General features: G+C 42.3%; 1 protein-coding gene across 1 annotated transcript in view; it reads right to left on the bottom strand.

The window, feature by feature from the left end:
- Window positions 1-11,140: 11,140 nt before the first annotated feature.
- Window positions 11,141-24,238, bottom strand: part of FER1L6 (fer-1 like family member 6) — a 77,538-nt gene continuing 64,440 nt past the window's right edge. Inside the window, exons 37-42 of the mRNA XM_072855054.1 lie at window positions 24,007-24,095; window positions 22,054-22,152; window positions 18,921-19,162; window positions 18,413-18,576; window positions 15,609-15,709; window positions 11,141-11,321 (exon numbers count right to left, since the gene is read on the bottom strand). Of these exons, the coding sequence (XP_072711155.1) occupies window positions 11,141-11,321; window positions 15,609-15,709; window positions 18,413-18,576; window positions 18,921-19,162; window positions 22,054-22,152; window positions 24,007-24,095 (876 nt within the window). The remainder of the gene's footprint in view (window positions 11,322-15,608; window positions 15,710-18,412; window positions 18,577-18,920; window positions 19,163-22,053; window positions 22,153-24,006; window positions 24,096-24,238) is intronic.

Consider the following 24,238-nt stretch of genomic DNA (forward strand, 5'->3'; position numbering starts at 1 on the left):
TGGGTGGACAGCCGGGTTTGACGGCTCACGGTCCAACCTGATGGATTAGCCCCAAGTTGTGGTCAGTCTGTGCTTCCCTGTCCCTAAACCTGCTGACTTCTCAAACCACTAAATGGAAATGGAAACACCGAAGCCAATCTACAAAATTTCAGCCCCAAAATTGAAGGTGATTTGGGGGAAAGTGAGCTTCTTGGAAATAAAGATGTTTTGGGACTTGACCTGAGGGGCTGCAGTGGCTCTACAGTCGCTGGAATTTTAGAGGGCTGTGATGGGATTTCGACTAGAAACATAGCTGTTCCCCAACGTTCCCTTTTTAGCTGCCTGAACAATCTTTGGTTTTACAAACCAAAACAGGTTTTTAAAGGGTAGTAAAGCTTGTAAAGTTTGTAAAGTTTGTAAAGGTTTTACAAACCTGAACAAAGCCTGTGGAGTTAGTAAAAAGGGTTCAGCCTTCCCATCTTTCCTCCCCCCATCACAGATGTTACAGAAAAAAAAATGCTGACGAAGCATCCCAGCTTCACTTTTCAGGCTGAAAAGCCTTTCATGTCCAAAACTCAAACAACTGGAGGAGCTAATAAATTCCTATTTCTTGAGGACATGTGTTGGCCCCACCCTGTAAAGGTCTGTCATGGTGGGCAGTGAGCATCACTGGTGAGAGATGCTGACCCAGGATCACATGGACAGCACCGGAGAAGGCAGATATTCAGCTCTGTTGAGGGTTTACTGAGCTCCTGGGAGGGAAATCACAGTGCCTGGCTTTGAAGCCCAGCCTCCATATTGTCAAATTTTGCACATCCAGTCCCTAAGTGTTCCTCACAAATAGCTACTCCAGCTCCTTGTGCCACGAACAGGAAGACCTGGCCCCAGTACATCAAAATCCACCCATGTTCCCAGAGCCATGAGTGAGCCCTCTTTGTGGTCACAGTGGCCGACGGGGCATCTGCGTGAGCTGCACCCTATCAGGAATCAGTCAAAACAGAGCCTGGGACATGCAAACCATTTCCAAATAAAGAGATTGAAGGAGGAGAAATGTGTGAACTGAGCAGAACAAGATGACTCTCACTAATCCTTTGATTAACGGGTTGCTCTTATTATTACTGTTTGCTTAATATATTGACTTTACTGTATGATATTCACTATGTGTTCCAAGGCTCTAAAATAGCCTTTAAAGCTGCTGTAGTGTAGCACTTTCGCACAGGCTGCGTGCATCCATCTGCACTGTGGGTACCAGCTGTGGAGAGCTGTTGGTCGAAGGCAGAGCTGCTCTCTTGGGTGAAGCTATTCACATACCAAGGGTGAAGAACATAATGATGGTGTCAAGAGGCTGCAGGCTTTTGAAAAGTGCTTTGTTTAGTATTTCGGTGAAGTTTTATTGCAATGGCTAATTAAAAGTTCATCACATGCACCAAACGCAGCCAACTTTTATTTGCTGTACACTCATATTGACAGGCCAGTGTTTTGTCAGTATATTAGAGTTGTGTGCTTGTTTCTGGAGTGGATTAACTATTGCTTATCTGTCAGGAAAAAGAAACATCACTAACAAATAAGTAAACAAAAAAATAAATCCTTGTCTCTCATGACGTGCCAACAGCCTTTGGAGTTGCTTTTGCATTTGGCTCTTTTTCTAATATTTTCCTGAAACCTAGCATGTAAGTTGCAGTGCAGAGCTAAATGGCGTGGACCATGCCAGCGTGCTCTGGGCATGACAAACCTATCTGGATTTCCTTGTGCCTGAAATCTGTCCCTTAACCCAGCAGGGGCTTGGAGCTGTAACCACTGCTCATGGGTGCAAGGTGCTTTGATCTAGCATGAAGGTTTGAGAGGCAGGGGTTCCAAACAAGGCAGCTGGACCAGCTGTAGCCACTTAGGCTGCAGGTAGCAAAAGTGGGTGAAGGAATCCCTCTGCGGTGTGATACCCCAGGGTGGCCGACTGCCCTGATTCAGGGACCGGGGGCATACAGAGACCTTCTGGATGAGAATTGCAGAGAATAACAAAGAACTAGAGTAAAAGGAAACCACTGGAGGAAGGTGACGGCAGTATAACTATACGGTTCAATCATCCCACCTAGCAGTGTAGACATCTGAAGAATTCTTGGTCTGTATTTTTAATATACTTTAATATATATTACAGTATTTCCCAATCTCCAATGATTCTCAATTTTGCCCACTAATGGATGCCAAATTTCTGTACCTGCCTTTCTTAAAAGGCATTTGGGGAAGAAGTCTTATAGCACCTGCAGATACTACCTGCAAGTCTGCCATGTTTTCAGTGCCTGAATAGCAAGGGAAAATGCAGGCTGGGGCTGGACATGGAAAGAGGAGATGGTTTCCTTCCCCTCTGCCAGCCTCTCCTTCACTCCAGCTTCTGAGCCAGCAGTTGTGTGCAGTGGACTTGCTGCTTTCCACCTTGCTCACTGGCAGGACCCAGCTGCTTGCAAAAAGAGCACCCGCCAGCAGTGCAGCAAAAGGGGGAGGCATTGCTGGTAACGGTGTCCTCCTGCGCCGGCGGGTCAAGCACAGCCCTTTCGAGGAGCTGCAGTATGAGAAAAGTTCTGTGCTGTGATGAGCAGGTAACTCTGAAAGAGCAGGGTGCTGGAATTAGCCCGTTAATTAGCTGTCAGTGTCATCAGAGAGAGTTCAGCCAGGGCCACTCTCCCAATCAGTGGGAGAGAGGGAACAGCAATCTTCCCAGCTTGCGCTTAATGAAGGTGGCCTGCGTTACTGCCACAGAGTCCTGGAGCCATGGCAGAGGCATCCAGGAAGCAGACACATCATTTCTGCTAATTAACGTAGCTCTGATTAGTCTCCATACCTGCTTGCAGAAGTGATTAAAAGAGATGCAGTCTGGAAGATTTTTATAAATCATCCTTTCTCCATCAGAAATATGTGAAAAGTTGTTATTTGTTTGCTTTTCAGATGGGGACTTAATTAGAAAGTGGAAGGGAGAGGTGGTTGTCATATACCAAATGTCTGGGAGCCTGGAACCAGATCTTGGGTTCAGCTTTTCCCCAGTCACAAATAGCTGGTAGAAAATACGTAAATTAGTCTGGAAGGAGACAGCACTCTGCACTTTGGAGCTGAAGGCAAACAGGCTATTCAGCCAAGCTCATAAATATCCCTTTTGGAGCTCACAGCCGGCACACAGAGCAATGAGGAGCTCCTCCTGGCAATCAAAAGCCGTTTCTGTGACTAACGTGTGGAGGAAACAAATTCTTACATCACCTCATCAGGGGATTTGTTTCTTCCTAATGTAAAAGTCATTTTAACGTAGTCATTAGTCACTACGAGACCAATCTGCTGGGTGCAGTGCAGTTCGCGGGCTGGGAGCAAGGCACAGAATATTCTGCAGAAAGCAGGGCAGGGCAGAGCCCCTGCAGACTCCCCGTGACCCCGCTGGCTTCACAACCCCGACTGAATCACCTTCCCAACAAACACCTCAGAAGCAGCAGCAACTGCAATGTTACAAGGTATTTCCGTGCTTTGTGGAACAATTCAGTGCACTGAGATGGAGATTTGATTTATAATATTCCATGTAGCATGGATACAGCTGTCTCTTATCTATAAGGAGAGCAGAGTGGTGATAGTTAAATATGAAAGGCTCTAGGGTACCTTTAGGTGAGGAATAAAATTCAAAGGTTTGGGTAATGACTTCCTTTTTCTGATATGTCCTTAATATATCCTGGGCTGTGGTGACCACGTTTCTTTGTGTTGAAATCAGGATGGAAGTGGAGGACACCTTGCACTTACTGCAAAGTGCCAGGACTGGCTTGAGATGGTCTAATACATGCAGTGTGAAAAGGGAGACCTCCAGGGGGTAGGGGTAATGGTAGGGAGACCCCCAGGTGTTGAACCTTCAGATAAATTAACTTCTGGAGCTATGATCACATAAACATCATAGTGCCTTCAAACCTTTTCTGAGCAGGAAAGAAATCTCTTTACAGGTAAAATCTCTTCAATTAGTCCAGAATCTTAACTTTCAAGAAAGTTTGGGGAAAAAAACCCAAACAAACAAACAACAAAACAAACCCCCAAACTAAACAAAAAATACCCAACTTCCCAAATCCAGGAGATCCAGTCTATTTCATATTGGACTTAAAAACCACGAAGAATTAAGTCTGCTAAGAGGCACAGAGCTGTCGAATTTGTTGTCTCAGAAGAATGATAACTGCAGGATAAAGATATATACAGTCTGTTTTGGAGCTTAGCTTTTTCCCCTTCCTTTGCTTTGTAGGATAAATTGTTCTGCCCATCCACAAATTCAATATTCAGTACATTAAAGCAGTCTAACTATGAATGGCCACTGTCAGTATAGTAATCCCAGCAAAACTGACTGAGTACGCTATCCACAATTTCTGCTATTGCTATCTTCACTTTTTAAAATGTTTGCAAGAAGCTAAGAAAATAAAAAGGCTAGGCTTTCAAAAAAACTTATGCCTTCCTTACAGACTGAAAATTGGAGGATACATTTTCGAAAACTGTCCTTTTACCTTTATCACAATTTGGTCGATAGTTAGGTGTCTCTAAATTGGAACTTTTACAGATTTAGTCAGTTCTTGATGCTTTTCGTGGTTTCCATGAAAACCTGACTTTCTGTGCCCTCTCAAAAGGCAAAGAGAAGTCCATTGCAGAGCCAGGAAATGGTGTTCAATCTCTCTATTTGCAGTGCTTTCCTACACAGAGAATTCAAATGCCAGCACCTGGCCTGACATGTGCTTATGTCCCTGTGTAGGAAAGGACTGCTCTGCCTCTTAGGTGAAGCCTGGTTTATCCTGAAAGCTTTAGTCTCCCTGAAACATTTCAGGGATACAGGCTGATAGAGTAGTTTGTTTTCAGTCACAATTCCTCTGGATTGACTGGCTGAGCCATCTGTTTTGTGACATTTCTGGCGTTTTGGAGCAGGTATGGAGGTGCAAGCTGCTATGAGGCAACCACGGCTGTGCAACCACAGCTGTGCAACCATGTCTCTGCAACCACGGCTGGGCAACCACAGCTGTGCAACCATGGCTGCTGACTGATGCATTTGAGAGAGTTGTGGTTCAGCATGAGCAGCCAGGGGTCCAGCAAAAAATTAGATTCTAACTGCTGCAATGGTGTGGCTAAAGGGTTGGGGGAGTCAGCAAAAACATGCATTTCCATCGCTCCCTTAAAAATGGACGGAACTGTGTAAATGAGAGCTAGCAAAGCTTCCTTCCACTGCAGAAACAAATGAGAAAATCTCTGATGAAAAGCACAGTGTGTGAGTTGCTGGAGTTTCTCCCATGTGCAAAAGGGATCTTCTGACACTCCTGCTCCCCTCCGTGTCCTGCTTTTCCAGAGTCTGAGCAATGCAAGGCCAAGATGCCAGGCTGGGTGGGCACAGCTCCTCAGAGCCTGCCAGTACCTCTCATGGTGGCTGCAGAGGCTCTCCCGAGTCTCCTGGCTTGTACTGGTGTGGGGGGAGAGGCAAACACACACCGTGCTCAGAGCATGATGGCTCTCAGCACAGGACCTGGAAACATTTGTCCATCAGCTATGTTGTCAGAAGAGCCTCCCCACAAAGCTCATTTATTTTGGGAGGGAGGCAGACACGCTGCCTCATTCACAGCAGAAGCAAATCAGCCCTTTGCCAAGGTCACATCGAGACAGGAGAGGGATGTACCTGCTGCCAAGGGGTCCCTGCCAGTGCCAAGGGCCCACATGGCAAAGAAAGGAAAACAAATCTCCAGAGAAGGTCTCTGAAGAGAGTACTAAGCTGCAGATGTGAGTGTAGCCCATCTGGACAACCCAGGTACCAGCCTGGTCCTGCACACTGCCAGGACGCTACCTTGCCATAGGAAATGCAGACTAACTGCACAACACACAGAAACTGGCAGGGCCCTGGTGAGTTTTGCAGAAATGACTTTGCAGATGAAGGTGAGTGTGTCCTGGCTGGCCCAGCATGAGCCTGGGCTTGAAATCTCGTCCTCCAGCACAGCCTCAGGGCTGCACCTTGCCGGGGCCAAGGGCTGCTTGGGATGCTCTGGTTGTCCTGGCTCTGCTGGCCAGCTCAGCATCAATGGGGGCTTGGTGGGAACTTGACTTGCAGGGAAATCAAGTGCTGCTTTTCTCTGGCTCACTTCATGGGCAGGGAGGGGGAATTAGAAATTACATCTTTTTCCCCAATCCCTTTTTATCGTGGGGTAGTTTAAGCTCCCGAGTTGTGGTGGCAGTGGAGGAAAGTCTATGCTTGAGTTTTCCTGAGGGTTTTGTGCCAGGTTGGGGTGATATGAATTGGGACTAGCTGGTAATGGGTGCTGCACGTGGCCCCATCCTTAACTCCCAGTGAGTCCAGTGAGCATTTCACACTACGGTTTTCCGGATGAGCACACATAAACAGCTGGTCTTCAGCAGCTGGGCTGAGGAAGCTTTTGCCTACAAAGGTAAATGTTGTTTTTTGTTACAGACTTGTGTAGCAAGAGTCAGGAACAGCAAGTGTATTCTTTGGGAGCTGCTACACTGTGCAGTGTGAGACTTAACATTTTTTGTTGTTGTTCTAATTAGATATATGGGAATGCAAAATTGTCAAAAGAGGTCAACACCTCTTTTACCGTCACCTACCTGGTCATCATGTAGCCAAATCAGTAGGAATTCAGGCAAGATTGCAGCAAACCCCACTGTGGTGGCATTGCTGGCAACTGTCTCCTTTTACTGGCTGAGCTCACAACTTCTGCTGCTTCTTAAGCATTTCATGCTCTTGCTTGCCTGTAGTATTACTATGCCACTGTATGTTCCTGAACCGAGCCAATAGAAATGACAGAAGTATAAATGAATAGATATTTCACATGAGGCTTAACAAGTCAGTAATCTGTTGGGGTTTTTTTTTCAATATTGTTCCCTTTTATGGGAGGCCCTGACAGCAAAGATCTGATAGTGATTTCCTATCACTTTCCTCCTGCTCTGTTAAAGGGAATGGTTTCACATCTCTGCTCTGCAGTAATGGTTCTTCCTTCTGACTCATGTAATAATGTTTTATAAATATTTCATTTTAGTGTGCCCATGAATATGCCCGGAGCTGAGATTTTTTTTCTGCAGAGAATCATTCCTCTTTGTGTGGTTTACATTGTATCTTGATTAGGTTCTGCTTCATTTTTCCTCCTTAAAAGTAGACTTTCCATTTCCTTTCCTTGGATGTTCTTCAGCTGGATGTTCACAAGGCAGAGGTCCATCTTTCCCTGTTGCCCCATCTCTACCACTGTGCTGTTGGACATCAGCTGGTAGCATTTATAAACTTGTACAATTTCTTTTCATGAAAAGTTTTGCCTAGTGACTGAAAATGCAGCACATTCACCTAAAACAATGGCCACAAGTGTGGGTGACAACAGGCCACTATTTGCCTGGTGTCCCGATGTGTTCTGTTGAAAGCAGCAAGGCTTTGGCACCAATACATGTTTCCAGGCTAGAGCTGGCTTCAATTTGGTCAGCACAACCTTCTGACATGTCTGTCCCCAGTCACCCGTCTTGGTGTGCCCATAGGTCAAATCAGCTACAACTGGATCCTAGAGCAGGAAGAGCCAATCAATTGCCAACTTGCTCCACAACACTAAATCATGGGACTCTGTTCCAACTCTGCTCCTTAAATGCCAGCAGGATGTGAGTTTGTATCTAAAAATCTGACCCAGGGTACCTGAAATTGGGCACTCAGAAATTATTACACCCCAAACTTGAGTCTGTCTTCAACAGTTCAGGCATAGGTCTCTCCATCTTTCAGGTTTGCCTCCCAGAAGGATAACATCTGCTCCCACTTGAGAAGATTTTTGCATGCAAAAAGCAGCATTTATTGCTGCAAGCCAAATGTCTCAAAGCAGGACGTGCCTTTTTAGATGAGCAGTGGTAGGCTATTATTTCCAAATATTTTTGGGATTCCTGGCTAGCCTTCCCATTCCAAGAGCACAATCTTATATACACAGATCTTGTATTTGCCAATGGTAGCACTCAGCTATTTGATGAGCTATTTGTGGTCAGAAACCAGTTGATAAAACTCCAAGTTGTACCAGCTGGCTTCAAAATGGAGCCAGCATAATTGCAGATCAATATTGAGATAACTGCTCAGGATAAGGATCTCTTCTTTTTATATGAAATAAATAGGAGCCCTTGACAATAACAATAATCCTCGGTATAAACCTCACTCCCTATTAACCACAAAGCCCATGTCACCATAAACTCACTTAAGATGCAAAATCGTAACATCTGGCATTGTATGAGTAGTCCAGCATTGAGCGCTGCTATATTTTGTCTCTTTAATACTTACTGACAGCCCCACCTCTCCAGCTACTTTGCAGCCATCTGGAAGACCATGAAGAGGTATTTGATTTAGCTTCATCCCATGAGACAATGCTATCCAAATGAGCCTACATGTGTTGAGTGTAGTGATAGGCAGTTTAAGAGTTGTGGAGGAGTTAGTTTGCTTGCTTTTTGGCTGCATGATGCCCTTTCTAGCCCAGACTGCAGGGCTATGCAAGGGTAAGGGGACCTTTGTGTTCATCAATACAAGGGGCTCAGGAATGGCCGTGCTGCAGGGGATTGAAGACGACCCGAGGGGCAGCAGGGTGAAGGAAGTGACTATTTGCACTGGAATGCAAGGGACGAAAGGGGACAGGGTCTTTGCAAGGTACCTGCTCATCCAGACTCAGACCAGGACTTGGAGGGGGATGTCATTTCATCCATCTTGCCCTAACGGTGCTGCCACTGTGCGCTTGCTGCTGGGGTCCAGAGCCATGGCTTGGTCCTGGAGCTGTGCAGGAGGACCCTCTAGCAAGGGCATGGCACTCAAGCCACAGTCCAGTGCTTCACACAGTCCATGGCAGCAAGGGCCAACAAGCAGAGTAAGGACAGATGGACACAGCAGCTGCCATGCAGGATCAGGCCTACTGCCCTGACACACTGGAAAAAAGTCAGAACCATCACCTTTAGACTGTCACAACATACTCCAGTTGTCACAATTCATCTTCTACCTTTTGCACCAAAATAATTTTATTTGCTTTTATTGGAGCTTGTAAATTGCATTGCCAAATTTCATGGTATGGTGACACATATTAGGAGAAATAACATTTCCTTTTCTGTTTCATATAGGCTCAATTGCAAAATAGCACAAAAGTGAAAAATAAGTGGTTTCAGAGGAATGTGTCACACATGCTGTGTCAGCAGAGACTGCACCAGATGAGGGCCCAGTGCAGAGCGGTATGAGACAAAGAGGGACTCGAGGGTGCACAGCACCTTTCCGCATCACTGTCTTGCATTGCTACGTTTAACTAGTGCAGATTCAATCACGTGATAGTGTTCTAATTTCTTGGTCATGTTAAATACACTTCTAAAGGAAAATGACCCCACAGTAAAACCCATCCAGTGTGGTCCTTTGCCACACATCTAGTTGTAATGTAATTACTCACATACCTAAATAATTTAGTTATATTTATTTATATATTTATATTGATATAAATATTTTTATATATATTTATATATATTTGTATATATTATATTTATTTATTTATATATATTTTTATATATTTTTATAAATATATTATGTATAAATATATAAATATATTTATATTTTTATATATATATATATACTTAGAACATGAAATTTAGAAGCAATACTGAGTCACAATCTGCTGTATGGGGTGGGGATGGAATGCTTTAAGCCTGCCTTTAGCCATCTACTTCTATCATCAGTGGAATGAGGAAGAAGCACTTTTAGAGCAATTCATCCCATCCAAAATAAGCCTCTAAAATGCTTTTTAAATGTAAAATATTTTCTGTGTGGAAGTTGCACTGACATCCATTTTTCAGAATAATGCAATCACCTGTGTTGTAGCCCTGATGGGAACACAGAGGCTCATGGCACAACCTCAACAAGCCAGGTACAAGCCGTACCACACAAGCTTCCCATAGAAGTGGCCTCTGAGAATGATGCAGATGCCTACATTTCTATTCCTGCACCCGAGCTTGGTAGAATTATCAGCATTTCTAGGATTTCTTTTTCTTGCCTTTTGATACTTTAAATTTAATTTGCAAAGGGTGTTCACACTTTTTATAAGCAGAGCATGATTGAAAGCATTTTCTCAAAGGTCACCTTTACAACATGTCTAACCATGGATGAGTCTAGAGGAGATTTCTATAGCTACTTCAAATTCATAATCACTCATTTTAAGGCCAAGTGGGGTCACTGAGTTATCAAGCCTTGCCTTGTGCATGACACAGATGGCAGCATTTTCTGTGTTCTTAAATAGGATGAGGATTTTGACATTGACAACTGTGTAAGGTTTTATTCCCTGTTTTCTTTAATCCTCCATGATTTGTTCTACTCTGTAGCCCTTCTCTTTGCCACTCCTCTTTCTCTCTGCTTGTCAAGCAGCAGGATTCTCCCTGTTCCCTCTCCTTTACAAGGATCATTTGCTATCGCAGTGCCTGTGGCTGAGTCTTCATCTTCCTGATCCCTCTCCTCCAGCGACCTCCAGCACTTTCAAACTGCAGCTGAAAAAAGTTCTTTCCATCTCTGCTTCTACCTCCCCCTGTCACTGACACTTACCTCATTTAGAAGCGTGTGAGATGTCTTTATAGAGCACAGAGCTCCTACTGAGAGGTGCAGGATGAATTCTGCACATGACACCAAATGAGTAAATTTAACCTTAGACTTTTTTTTAATAAACCTTTCATCTCAAAATAATCATGTCATTATAAGGTCATTGAAAAACAGTTCAAATAATTAATTACAAAACTATGCAAAGACTGAACTATACATTTATCTTTGTGTACTGATTTTGCTCTTAGTTTTTAATCATTTGTCCGTAATAATAAATACTTGACTGACAAATCAGTTTCTGCATAGCATTAAGGAATTTACTTTCAAACACAGTTTTAGGAGCAGAATCAAACTTTCATTGTCAATAAAGCTGCAGTAGTATGTTAATGATAATGTACATTAAGGTTGGGTCTGAATGAGCAGCCAAAGAAGATGTTAAAATGTTCTAAGAGAGCTCCAGTTTCTGATACAAATAGTTATGTTTTCTTTTTACAAGGAATGAGATGTGTTTCAGGTTGATTGATTAATTCTGTATGCCTGACTTTTATTTTTAACTGAAGTGTTTGTATATGATTGGTTACAATGAGAGCCATAACCTTACACTCAGCCTACAACTATCCTATGACTGATTGCACCTGGCAGTGTGTAGATGAAGAGCACCAGGAAGACAATGAGAATAAGCAGAATGATGCCAATGATGATGTACTTCTTGTAATTTCTCCAGATCAGGTGATACAAACACTTGAAAGGATTTACAAACCAAGAGAAGGATGTGTCTGGTCGGCTAAAGGGGAAGAAAGAAAAAGATAAAAACTTTTGTAAAGGCAGATCCAGCTATTTCCAAAGCTACCCCACTGCAAAATATATATTTGAGTCTAAAAAGGACCTTTAAATCCTGGGAACCCACTAAGGAGTTTAGAGGGAACATCCATGAATTTCACATACTATTGGGTCAACTCTTCTTCCATCTGTCCCTGAGCCCAAGCTCCACACACCACTCAGAATGAAATTCCAGTTCACACTTTATAACTACTCCAATTTAAGGCAAGATATGGGGTTCAAAATTACAGACAAGATCATGATAAATCCTAAAGAAGAAATGCAGACATCTTGAACTTGAGTACAAAAGCTTTCTAATCATTGCAAGGAATTTAGCATTGCAAAAGGAGTAATGAGCCACTACAAAAAATTTGATTGCTCAGTGATAGTCACAGTACCATAACAGGCAGAGCCAGCTCAGGCCTGGCATACGGCCCAAAATGGCATATTTTCAGAAGGAAATTTAAAACAGGCCTCCTGAAAACAGGAGATGAGATGAAACCCAAAATCTAGATAGTTGGCCTGGGTACATAAATAAAAGCCATCTTTTTCTGGTGGAGAATATCTGTACTCCACAATCCTAAAATGTTCTAAATGTTGCCCATGATGTATTCTCCTCCATAACCAGGAGTTTCTTCACACTGTACAGCTGGCTGGCTGCATACAGAGCTGGCTGCATACAGAGAGGAAAACAATGTTCTTAGGAAAAATGTTAGTGTAGTCTCTCCTCTGGCATGCCACCCAGCTTGGGAGGCCACTATGCCTCTGACTTAACAGCCCTACCCCTGCAGTGAGCCAAGGCAACATCTGTCAGCTTTGCATGATGGGACGACCTGGAGAGTACGGTGGTGTAGAGCGACATTAACACCTGCAAAACTGGGTGCAGGTTGTCTTTCTTATCCAATATCACTGTAATTGTGCAGATGGTGCAGCAGTAAGGGGAATGAAATTAAGACTGAGGGTCACAAAAAGCAACGGCTGTGTCTCACTCCAGAAAGCTGTTTAAGGAATTTAAGCAATGTCTTAGTCATCTGGAGAATTCAGCATTCAGCATGTGGAAGTGAATGCCAATGTGACAGAAAGTCTGTAAATCTAAAAGGCCAACTGAATATCTTTTAATTAAAGACTGTGTTTTATACTGAGATAGAAATGACTCAGAAATAAATCAACAAATAAGCCCTCCAGGTTAAAAGGAATTATTAAAAAATGGATACTCTAAAGAGTAAAACTTACTGAATCACAGACTTCAGTAACAAAACCATTAGTCTGCATGTTCCAACTACTTAAGGGCTTTTCATAACCTTTAAAGACAGGGAAAAAAAGCCAGACTGTTGCTTGTTTAATTTGTTTTCTTTGCAACGTAGGCAATAGAATTTGGTACCACTTATAGCAGCATATTTGTTATAATAGAGTGCATCCGGAAAAGCATCCTGTCTTGATCGGCAGAGATGAAGAGATGGCTAACCTCATGGTGCTTTGGCCAGCAGGAAATCACACTCACTGCACCTTATTTCTCATTTGCATGTTTCTCTTTAGTTCCCAGACATTTAATCTTTGTCCACCTTTGTTCTGGTACATTAAAGAGTCTGCTACTGTCTAGTAGCTCCTAGAAGATAATTTTGGTTTTGAAATTATTTTGTTTCTTAATTTCAAAACTTAATTACACAAAACAATCTGAAAATTTCTCTGCTTCTCTGTGTGAGCCTACATGATTAGCAAAAAAAAAGTGAACCTACAGTACTGGCATAGAGATATGGAGGCCCTGACACAAAGCTCCTTGAGATGTACTTCTTCCTGAAGACAACTCATTTGAAGTGCAGAAACAGTTATCTGTTATCTCTCGGCTGATTTTGACTACTCTGCATTTATGAATCACATATTCCATCACTCGGGGGCACTGATCTGGTAAACTTTAATACCAGCTTTATGGAATTGAGGCATGCAATGTCTTCAGCTATGAGTTTATTTTCTTTCCAGTAAGTGAGTGTCTAGCTAAAATAGTATTTACTATCCACCTGCTGATATTGCTTTAGTAACCTTGGGGTTTATTTTGCCTAACTTTAAAACTTAGATGCCCAGCCTGGTCAGTGGTGCAGGCTGTCTGCATGTCGAGAGGAAGGACCTTCTGGAGGACAATTCATCTCTTTTTCCCAGCTCCCATCTTAAGATACATGTGTTAGGTAAATGGGATGACTCGCCCACCTGTACATGAGCGCTACAAAAGAAGCCTGAATGGCTTGCTTCTGGGATGGGTAATGTCAAGTGAGACTAGCCCCACCGTAATTTGAATTGAATTGAGGCATACGTCTCAAGAGTAGAACTGGGTTGAGCCACTGTGTTGGCTGTGTATTTCATCATAAAAACCTAGATGTGGAGCCTCTCTGATTACTCAGTGCAAGATCTGGAGGAAGACTCTGGTTTTGTGGCTTCTGGGACAAAACACCTCCAGGCTGGCTGTGCAGCAGAGAAGGGCCCACCAGGCTAGTGACAACCTTTTGGCCCAAGAGCACATTTGTGGATACAATGCCTTTGAGTTGAAAACACAGGGAGCCCTGGAGCCCCAGGCTGCCTGGGGTCCATGGGTTGGGCCTGAAAAAATTAGAGGAAAATGAGAGGGTACCTTTGTGCATCCTGTTGACAACCTTATGGACATGTAATCTTTCTATTACACACCTCACTGCCTCTTAAAACTGCCTAGGCTGATTGCTTCCCACCAGACATATTTCAGAGCTATCCCATTCCTCTTTTCTCTGTAAGACAGTGCTTTAGTTTCCATTACTGGGAATCTTTCATACAGGCATCTGTCAGGTGTAGATCATCCTGCCTTTGGTTAAAGATATTGGGTGAAATGATTGATTAAAGTCTTTCCAAGGCTAATTTTCAACAAGTCTCTGATACCTCTAATTTTCAGGCTAAATTTATCCCCATTGTAAGGGTATTGGCAATTCCACCTTTATGCTGTTTTCTCCTTTTTCATGTTTATCCTGAGATATATCTCAAACCAAAAAAAATTAAACAGAATGTGCAATGATTACAATTATGATTAGCAATTGATTTTTAGAAGCTTTGGTAGCAGGAAATATAACATCGATTTCTCTTTTTTTTTAAATCTAGCTCCTTACTTTAGTAGAACAAAGTACTTGAGCCAAAATAGATTAGAAGTACATTTTTTCTGAATGCAAAAATCTCAGCTGATAATATTTTTTAAATGTGACAGATACTTAAAGATAAAAAGCTCCTTCTAGATCATCTGCCTTTGTTAAACCACTTAAAATGTCCTCATTAAAAAGTCTTATGATGAAAAATAAGCATCTTCATTCTTTGATTACGAAGCACAAAAAAATTAGAGATGATAGATTTTGTTAAAGTCTTGTCATTCCTGTATGACCTGATTTTCATGTTTTATGTGCCTTTATCTGCAAGTGATTAATTTATGCAAAAATAACTAGATGTATGCAGAGGGCAGTTTTCCATGGATATGTAGCAACTAAGACACCTTTAAATGTGTGCAGATAATTCTTTGAATCATAGAATCACAGAATACCAGAATCATTTGGGTTGGAAAAGACCTTTAAGATCATCGACTCCAACCGTTAACCTAACACTGCCAAGTCTGCCACTAAACCATGTCCCTAAGCACCACATCTACACGCCTTTTAAATACCTCCAGGGATGGTGACTCCAACACTTCCCTGGGCAGGCTGTTCCAATGCTTGACAACCCTTTAGGTGAAGACATTTTTCCTAATATCCAAAATTCTTGTTTCCTAATACTAAGACTCTGTCTCCTAATGGTCATATTAAAAAAAAACTGGACAGAGGAAATATTTCATACAGTCTTTTTAAAGCGTTTAAACATTAATGGCTTATGGTTTTCTAATGGCTTATAGTTATCCTCTTAATATAATAAATATCATCCATATCATGCATAAGTTATGATGGTTTAAGAGGTTATCACGTGCCAGGACAGCTATGGAATGAGCCCACGTGTGAACTATAGTTGAGGACAAATGGGCAGATTTATTTCAGCTTCCAGAGGAAGGCATTTCAGGTAACCTGGAAGGTGCTGTCAGCTATGAGTGCCAGCAACCAGCCCCATCGTGAGGGAGCCCAGTGATGCACAAGTTGACCAAATGGCTTGCTCAAGGTTACAGCAGGAAAGAGGAGAAAAGTCAGGAGAGGAGCAAGGAGACCTGCTCTTCCCATCCCTTGCTGAATGCCCCAGCTTGTTTAATGCATATGCTGTTACTCACTTGGGTTTTTCCAAGGGCTCAGGCTCCTTTCGAGCTTTGCCTACTGGATTCTTCTCAGCTTCTTCTGCTGTGACTAAGTGAAACTCAGCTTCCACTTTGCCCTGGATCAGAGAGATGATACGTAAGCATCCAGTCCTGGGTTATTATAATTAAACACAGCAGGATTCAGCTTGTGGAGAAATTATGAAAACAGCTGAGGGTGAAGGAGTTTGATTAAAGAAAATAAAATAAAGTATTTGCAGATAAAAAGAAAGCACAAAGGAAAACCCAAGCACCAAATTCCTGACTTATGCTCAAGGACCATGAGGAAAGAGAGGTAGTATATTTTCTTCCAGACCCATAAATATCTTTTCTGCTTCCTAAATTACAATATAATTCATCTGAGCAGACCTGTCTTCTATCTAGCATGTGTCCCGGCAGAGCTGAACAGCTGAGCTGGAAGCTGTGCTGCTGGTTTGGACAAGGTGCAGTCCATCAATGGGGGGAAATTCAGCCAGTCACAATTGCTGGAGCAGTTGAGGTGCAGGGTCTCAGCTTGCAAAAGGAAGATGGCTAGAAATTGGATCTGTGTGCAGAAAATGTCATGTAGCCCTAGAGCTCTGTTCAGACTAAAAGAATAGTGGTCTGGTAGGTGGATTTAGAGTCAATTTTCTTCATGGATGGACAGAAGATGATACTCAGAGCTGTGAAAAAAGGACAACTTTGTTCAGCACCAACTTACTGATAATTTCTAGAATTCAGAAAATTTATAATGGAACATAACTGCTGGTTTACTGCTTGTTTTCATTGTCACAAGCCACTAAAGTTTGTTGAGTGACCAATAAAATATTAGCACTTATAAAAGATCATGTCTGCTGCACCTTGCAGTAGAAATATGTAATCTGAGTTATTTGGACTCTTAGTATCAACTGTAACTTCTGCTATAGAAGTTAGAGCTTCCTAAATATGGGTTAAATATTTGGTTTTCCCTTGTACTCACAGCAACAAATCTGTTGATAATTCTGTATTATGCTACAGAGACATTCTGTTTTCCCTATTCATCCAGGTATGTTCTTCAGTGCTACCTCCACTATAGATTTAATTGGGCCAAAGGGAAAAAAAATGAAGATTTCAGAGATTTAAAGATTCCAGTAACAATTAAGAGTGGGTAAATCAATTCAGCTTCACAATATCTGGATGAAATTGCTTTTCATGTATTTCTTATGTTCCTACCCCATACCTTTGTGGATATCAAAAATTGAAGTGTTAATCTATGTCCAGTGGCTGGGATTCAGCACAGAACTGGACTGAAAGAAGGATGCAGATAAAAGGGATCAATGTGGAAGACAAGGGGATCGAGAGATGAAAGTGGACTGGGAGAAAGCGAATCAATTGTACAAGAGTTGAGGAAATGGAGGTAAAGCAGGAATCTGCAAGTGGAGTCCGTCCACTAAACCCATGCAAAGTACACAGTCACCTTCAATCTGAAGAAGGCAATGAACCTGAAGATGGCAATTTTTATTAAAGCATTCTTCTTGCTGGAAGTGACAGAAATATGAAGGAAGGGTGAGGTTTAGGAAAACCATTGGAGATTCTATGAAAGTCTAGAGAGGGAGGGAGATCCCCTAAAAAAGGACCAAAGCAGGTGAATTTGTAGAGGGCTATACTACAGGAAGGTAGCTTGTAGCCCTTGGTCTGTGTCCTCACAGGGATCTGGATGGACCTAAAAAGACTCCAACCACACTAATCCCAGAACTGGGCTGCAGGGATGCCCAGGTTTGGGTCCAAGCTCCCAAAGTGCTCTGTGGCCATGTAAGCACATTGGCTTGTGTTTTCCTTCATGAGCTTACTCTGCTTCATGCTCTGTTTCATGTAGACATGCCCCAAAGACCATGTGCAGAGTTAGCTATTGGGATGTACTTCATGCCTAGATACATGCACTCCACCTAGGAAATAGAGGAGCAGAGCTGTCTTTCATTTACACTGAGGATCCCTATACTGCTGTAACAGTACAAAGGAGCCTTAAAGATGGGGAAAATGGAGAAGTTGTGTTAAACACTGAGAATTTCAGTGTAGCTCCAGATTATACACAGAAAGCACTGCAACATTATGAAGAGAAGCTGAAGCAGAAAACTCTGAGATAAATAGCTAGGTACACACTGAGTGAGATTTACACCCTGCTGCAAGTCTTGTTATGCTAGAGGCTTCAGGTAAATGAAAATTTGTGTGGCAGCATTTACATTCTTCTTAGGATGATACTTCTAACATAACAAGTCTTGTAGAGTTTGGGGGAAGCTGTCATTGTCCTTTGCATTCCTTTATACCAATTGTATCCTGCCACTAAGCCAAAAAAATATTGGCTTAGTGAGCACACTTCAACAGGAAGAGGAGACTGTGCTCTTTCTTTTCAAGATGTGTCACTAGCAAGGAGAATAATGGTAGACTCCAAAATCAGTTCCTTCGCCCTGGTTGAAGTGAGAAATAAATAGAAAAGAAACAAATAAGCAGGTGAGATTCCTCCCAGGATTTCCTCAGCTGACATAAAGTTGGCTGGAAACACCTGATTTTCCACCCTAACCCATACAGTGTGCTGGGAGACAAACAGTGGAAGAAAGCAAAGAAAAAGTACAAAGTGCTTTAGTTGCTTGGGATTATCTGAACCAAATCTGTGGGGGACCACTGAAGCATTTGGAGGAGTCCTATGCATTGCCAGTGGTGGTTGTTCTTCAGATGCCATATCCGAAATTAACATCTGTCTGTCTCAGGATCGCAGCAGAGCATATCAGCCCTAGAGAAAAGCTGTTCATCTGTAGTGAGCTGCCTACCGTGAGCTCCCCAGACTTGATGAAAGGCCACCAGCCTCTAACGCGCTTATGCTGAAATATGGAGATCTTGTTTTCTTTACTTGCTGCCACAACCATGCCTAGGTCACAGCTCTTGGCTGCCTTTGCTGCTCGAGGGAACCCATTCAGGTTCAATTCAAGAGTGCCTGGAGGGAGAAGTAATGTGAAAACATTCAGAGACCAAACAGATATGAATGCATTCAAACAGCAGCTTCCAGGTAAGATACATGGAGCAGTGCAGCAGCTTGGGCCCAAGCTTCACAGCCGGGGATCTCTCTGTACCATAAGCCATTCATTTGTATTGCCCTGGCATCGTCTCATCTGAGTTCCTAATTGTTCCCTCTCCAAGAAATGTGTAAGTTTGCAATGTGGTACGTCAGAGAAAGAAAAGCAAAAGTTGAGTCTCAAACACCTCTTTGTACATACCTCTATAAAATACAGGTCTGGCAAGACCTCAGGTGAAGTTCAGACAGATCCATTGCATACTTACCCAAGAAATCATCTGAAGAGAGCCTTTCAAAGTCCCACACCTGAAGCACCAGTTCAGCAGGTATTTTGCGCTCTGTCTTTTCCAAGGAAAATATGTTTTCTCTTTTACTAACCACCATTTGTTTCTCTGCTGGGAGATAGTAGAACGGGAACACGAAGCGCCAGTTGAAGTTTCCCTCTCCTGTCAAGGAGTTATAATGTACATCTGTCTCCTGCTTGTCCTCTTCCAGGCCCTTTATCCACCTATGGCAAGCACATAGTGGAATACACCGCTGTCACTGGGGGAGCTGGAGTTGTGGTTGTTGTTATTCGGTTACAAGCATGATAATTTACTAATTCTTCCCTCACCAGTATGAGGTAACACACCATTCAGGACTGCAACACACAGTGACAGCTCTGGCTCAGGGATCTCAGCTACCTCCAAGCCATGGCACAGGCTGCAGCAGTGGCCAGTGATGATCAAAGTTGGAGAGTGAGAATGTGATTTTTATTTAGATCAGACCCCAAAATAGCAGTTGGCCATTTACTATTGGCCAGTCCTGTTTGTCTGTCTTGTTTGGGACCGGCAAAGACAGCATCATTCATTTATCCACTACTAATCACCCTATATTCATGTTGTGCCACACTAATAGTCTGTGTCAATGTCCCAAGACTCATTTAAGTGCTCAGTATTAGAGTCTAAACCTTTTGCAGTTGCGGTTTGGGGGATATAAATATGCCATAAATAAATAAACCAGTCTCCCTGGTTTTTCTTGTGACTTCCTCTTGGTTTCTGCTACAGTGTGCACAACATCTGATGTGCAATGCTATGTTACAAAAGGACGATGCTTTCCTAAGCATAATCTTCTCTTCTGAAGAGCTCCACTGAGGTAATGATCCAGCTAGGTATGTTTTAGTTCTGAAGATGATTTATCACAGCTTGAGTAAAGATTAGCATTTTTGCGCTGCATCCAAAGAGTGTCTTTCCCCCTGCAAGCTCCATTATTTCAAAAAGGAATTGGGAAAAACAGTAACAATCCCAAGCACGGCACTGCTCCCAGTGCAAATCCATGCCTGGTGACAGATTCAGTGCCATGTGCACTGTTTGAATACAATGAGCTTTGTGTCTTCATCATTAAGGCTCAGAAGCAAAAAGTTATCCACTTCTGGCTTTCCCTGTCAGACCACTCTGGCATTGATAGCGATGTCCTCATGTTATCACATAGCTCAGCACAAAGGCTGGCTCCCTGTTTATTTCCTCAATTTTGTGCTCTCGGATCTACTCTTCTACTGCTCTGAACATGTTAGTTTATTGCTAAGTTGGATATATCCGTGTGAACACCAGTGATTTCAGAGTGGCTCCTCTCAGGGAACAGCAAGGGGAGGTTTGCTCAGCCAGTTGCAGCACACTGGGGGCCATATGGTTGTATTAGTGCGTGCTTCACCTACGGTAATATCACCTGCTCCAAAGGAGTGGTACCACTCCTGGTGCCCCACACAGCTTGGTCAGAGCTAATGCAAATTTTCCTGGTAAAATACATGTAGATATACCCTACACAGGAGTAAGAGCTGCCACCAGACTGCCCTATCGTTATGCTTACTTTGGATTTCTTGTTAAGTTCACATGATTTTTCAGAACCTGCAAAGTGGAAAACATCCTCCCTTCCCTGCTCTATCAGTCACAGTGCTCCCTCCTCCCACCCTTTGCATTGGTCATTGGCAATACTGCAATAGCCTTTTAGGGAAATTAATTATTTAATATGCCTAGCATTCTACAAATTCAGATTTTTTCCAGGACTCCACAATGACACAATTCATATTGGCATATTAATCTCACTCTCTAGTAGTGGAAACGCAGCAAGAAATAGAATCATAGAATCATGGAATCATTTAGGTTGGAAAAGACCTTTAAGATCATCAAGTCCAACCATTAACCTAGCACTGCCAAGTCCACCACTAACCCATGTCCCTAAGCGCCACATCTACACGTCTTTTAAATACCTCCAGGGATGGTGACAACACCACTTCCCTGGGCAGCCTGTTCCAACGCTTGACAACCCTTTCGGTAAAGACATTTTTCCTAATATCCCATCTAAACCTCCCCTGGCACAACTTGAGGCCGTTTCCTCTTGTCCTATCACTTGTTACCTGGGAGAAGAGACCGACCCCCACCTCTCTACAACCTCCTTTCAGGTAGTTGTAGAGAGCAATAAGGTCTCCCCTCAGACTCCTTTTCTCCAGGCTAAACAACCCCAGTTCCCTCAGCCACTCCTCACAAGACTTGTTCACTAGACCCTTCACTGGCCTTATTACTCTTCTTAGAATCATAGAATCACAGAATCGCTTAGGTTGGAAAAGACCACTCTCACACCTGAGATTTCCAATACTTCCTTCTGCCACTTATGCCATAATTTCCCCCCCACCCCTCTCTGGTACTTTTATTCAAGCCCTGCTCAGAAGCAGAAAGTGCAAAGCAGTACTCCAAAACAGGCAAGTAATTTTAAGAAGTAACCTGCTACAATCTCAGGAAAGAGCTGGTTTGAGTGTCAAGCTCCCCTTTTGCTCTCTCTCTTTTAATTTTATTTATGTGATATGGTTTACTGATTATCCCAGTAACATCTGTGAAGCTGTGACAGACGTTTTGTCTGCAGCAGCAGCAAGGAGATGGAGAGCAGAGAGTGCCCATGTGATGTTCTCCCTAGCATGGCCATGGTCATTCACTCACACATGCTCCCATGTGAGGTTAGAAAATATTTCCAACAGAAATAGCCTGGCAAACGCTTTCTTGTTTCTAATGTGGTCATAATTACCTTTTCTCTGATTATGTCAAACCTCTCTGCATCTGTGTAAGCTCTTACAGTTCAAGTTCTGTAAGCATTTGATCTCTGCTAAACTGTGGGCTTGGTTCTCTTCTTGTGCCATCTCTGCCTGAGCGGGAAGTAACGACTAGTGTCATTTTAGAGTTACTTGATTGTAAGGGGGGGGGGGGGGAAAGCAGCAGTATCCAATATAGATGAGTAATTTGGGCAGACATTTAGAGCAAAGTGCCAAGGTCACAGAAATAGCTTATCGGATATTCTCACAACATATTTTTTTGTCTGATTTTTGTATGAAATATTATATATTCTTTTGAAGACAAGTCCTGAAGAACTTACCCTTTTACATAGATATCACTTGATTTTTGCCCCGTAAAGATATTTTCATCTTCTAGAATTACATCCTCTGTATTCCAGATTATTACCCTCAGTTCATAGCTGAAAAAGAAAATAAAGTAGGCCTGTGTATACTCAAGCTCTGGTCAGACACTAATGTAAACCTCTATCAAATCATGCTTTTATAAAGTGAGAAATGTTGTATTTGTCCAAAACTCTTAAAATAGCATCAGTCTCAGGCCTCTTCTGTTTACAAGAGTCTAGTGATAGAGCGGGGATGGTGCCTCCTCTCAGCCCTTAGATCACGCTGTACGACAGTGGGGTCACTGCCAGCTTCGGAGAGATGGAAAATTCCTTGCTGTTCCTTTTCAATTCTTTTCACAAAAATGCTGCAGTGAAACGAGGCAAAGTTGATATGGACAACATCATCAGAGCACTCTCCAAAACAGTGAGCAGCTTGCTAATAAAATCCAGAGCTGCCTGGGAGGTGCTTTTCGGAAGAAATGCCTAAAATCTTTGTATTTGGTGCAGTCTAGTGCATTAAAAGGGAAGAGAAGCACTGTTTAGAGATATTTTCATTTAAGCAAGTGCAATCATCTTTAGAAGCAACAGTAAAAGGAATTAAAGCTTTCCCATCCTTTCCACTCCCTATATACAGACATTTATGGTGGTCATACAAAGCACTAGAAGCTTGAACTGAACTACAGATGTTGCAGGTGACATAAAAAATTGATACTCAAAAATTTAGGTATGCCTTGAGTTATTGTTTGAACTAAAAAATAAAATTTAAAAAAAGAACCAGGACTGTGCACTAGCTAAAGAAACTTTCATCTGCAATGCTCCATCAGCTCCTTGTTCCGTCAAAGATTGTCAACAAGAAATGTTTTCAGAAACTGTTTGAAGTCTCATGGAGCCTGGAGCCTGTTTTGCTGTAGCAAATATGCATTTCTCAGCAAAATGTGTAACTTGTGTTTGCATGTTTACTTTCTTTCTTATAGTTAATGGTTTGACAATATTTTTCCCTGCTTTTGTAGGCTACAAAAATGGCAGCAACAATTTGGTTTTGTGGGTATGATTAGTTTAAATATTTTTGGATTGGAAAATGCTTGTTGTTAAGGAGCTTTATAGAAAGTTCTGCTCTGAAGAAAGTCATTGTTACTTAGACTCTTATTTTTGTCAGATCTTGGCTTTTGTAAAAGGAAAGGAAAAGAAACAATTTTTTATTACATTGTTCTTGTTCAAACATAAATAATACAGGAATAGTACCTGATGCTGCTTCAGAAATAAAAATTTTAGGAAATGCCTTGCTAAAATATTGGAATAAAGCTGATACAGGATGGGCTGAGAACTCTGTTGCTCATTTTTGTGTTTCATTTACAAACATTCAATTAGCTTTAGTGTTGCATATAAAGTAGCAAAGGCATCTGTGTGAAATTTGAGAGAAGGTTATTCCAAACGTATCTCTTCTATTTGTTGCTGCTTTATGCATTTCTTGATCTTATCTTTGAATGAAGTGCCGGAAATCCAATAGGTGTAATACTATTGCATCAGATTAAAGATCTCAAGCAGAGTCAAGTAAGTTATCTCGCTGAAAGAGGCAGTGAAGACAGAATTACTTTTTTCAGCTCAACAAGTGGATGATAACATCAGAATTATTAAGGGACTCTTGCCTCTAGCCACCTGCAATCTCTGTATGAAAAAGGGATATATTTCTAAAAGACATGTGTGATAGCCCTCGATGAAAAAATCACGAACAGTTCTTTGAGTTGTTTAATGGAGGAGACCAAACTAGATGCTCTGTTTTGACTTGAAGTCATGTGAACCTACGAAAACTTTTCTCAGGGTCACAGAAGTTTGTTGTGATAGTTCTTTTTATAGTTCTTTCCAGACACATAAGAAAGACTCAGTCTTTGAAGACTTATGCCACTGTGCTGGGAGGAAAGCATAGAGTATTACCCTTTGGGTTTTCTTGGTGAAATGTCCACTGGGGGTCCTAGCAGAGGCATATCTTTAGGAAACATGTCGACCCACATCTGTACACGACCCTTGAAAACAAAGAGATAAACATGTCTGTAACCTTATTTTAAAGAGACTCTAAAAGGCTTTAAACATAGTTCTGACATCCAAAACCACCACTTCCTCTATAAGCACCAACCAGTTCACTATCCTGTAACTACGATTTCACCTA

The sequence above is a fragment of the Ciconia boyciana genome, chromosome 2, assembly GCF_034638445.1.
Source record: "Ciconia boyciana chromosome 2, ASM3463844v1, whole genome shotgun sequence".
Taxonomy (NCBI): Eukaryota; Metazoa; Chordata; class Aves; order Ciconiiformes; family Ciconiidae; genus Ciconia; species Ciconia boyciana.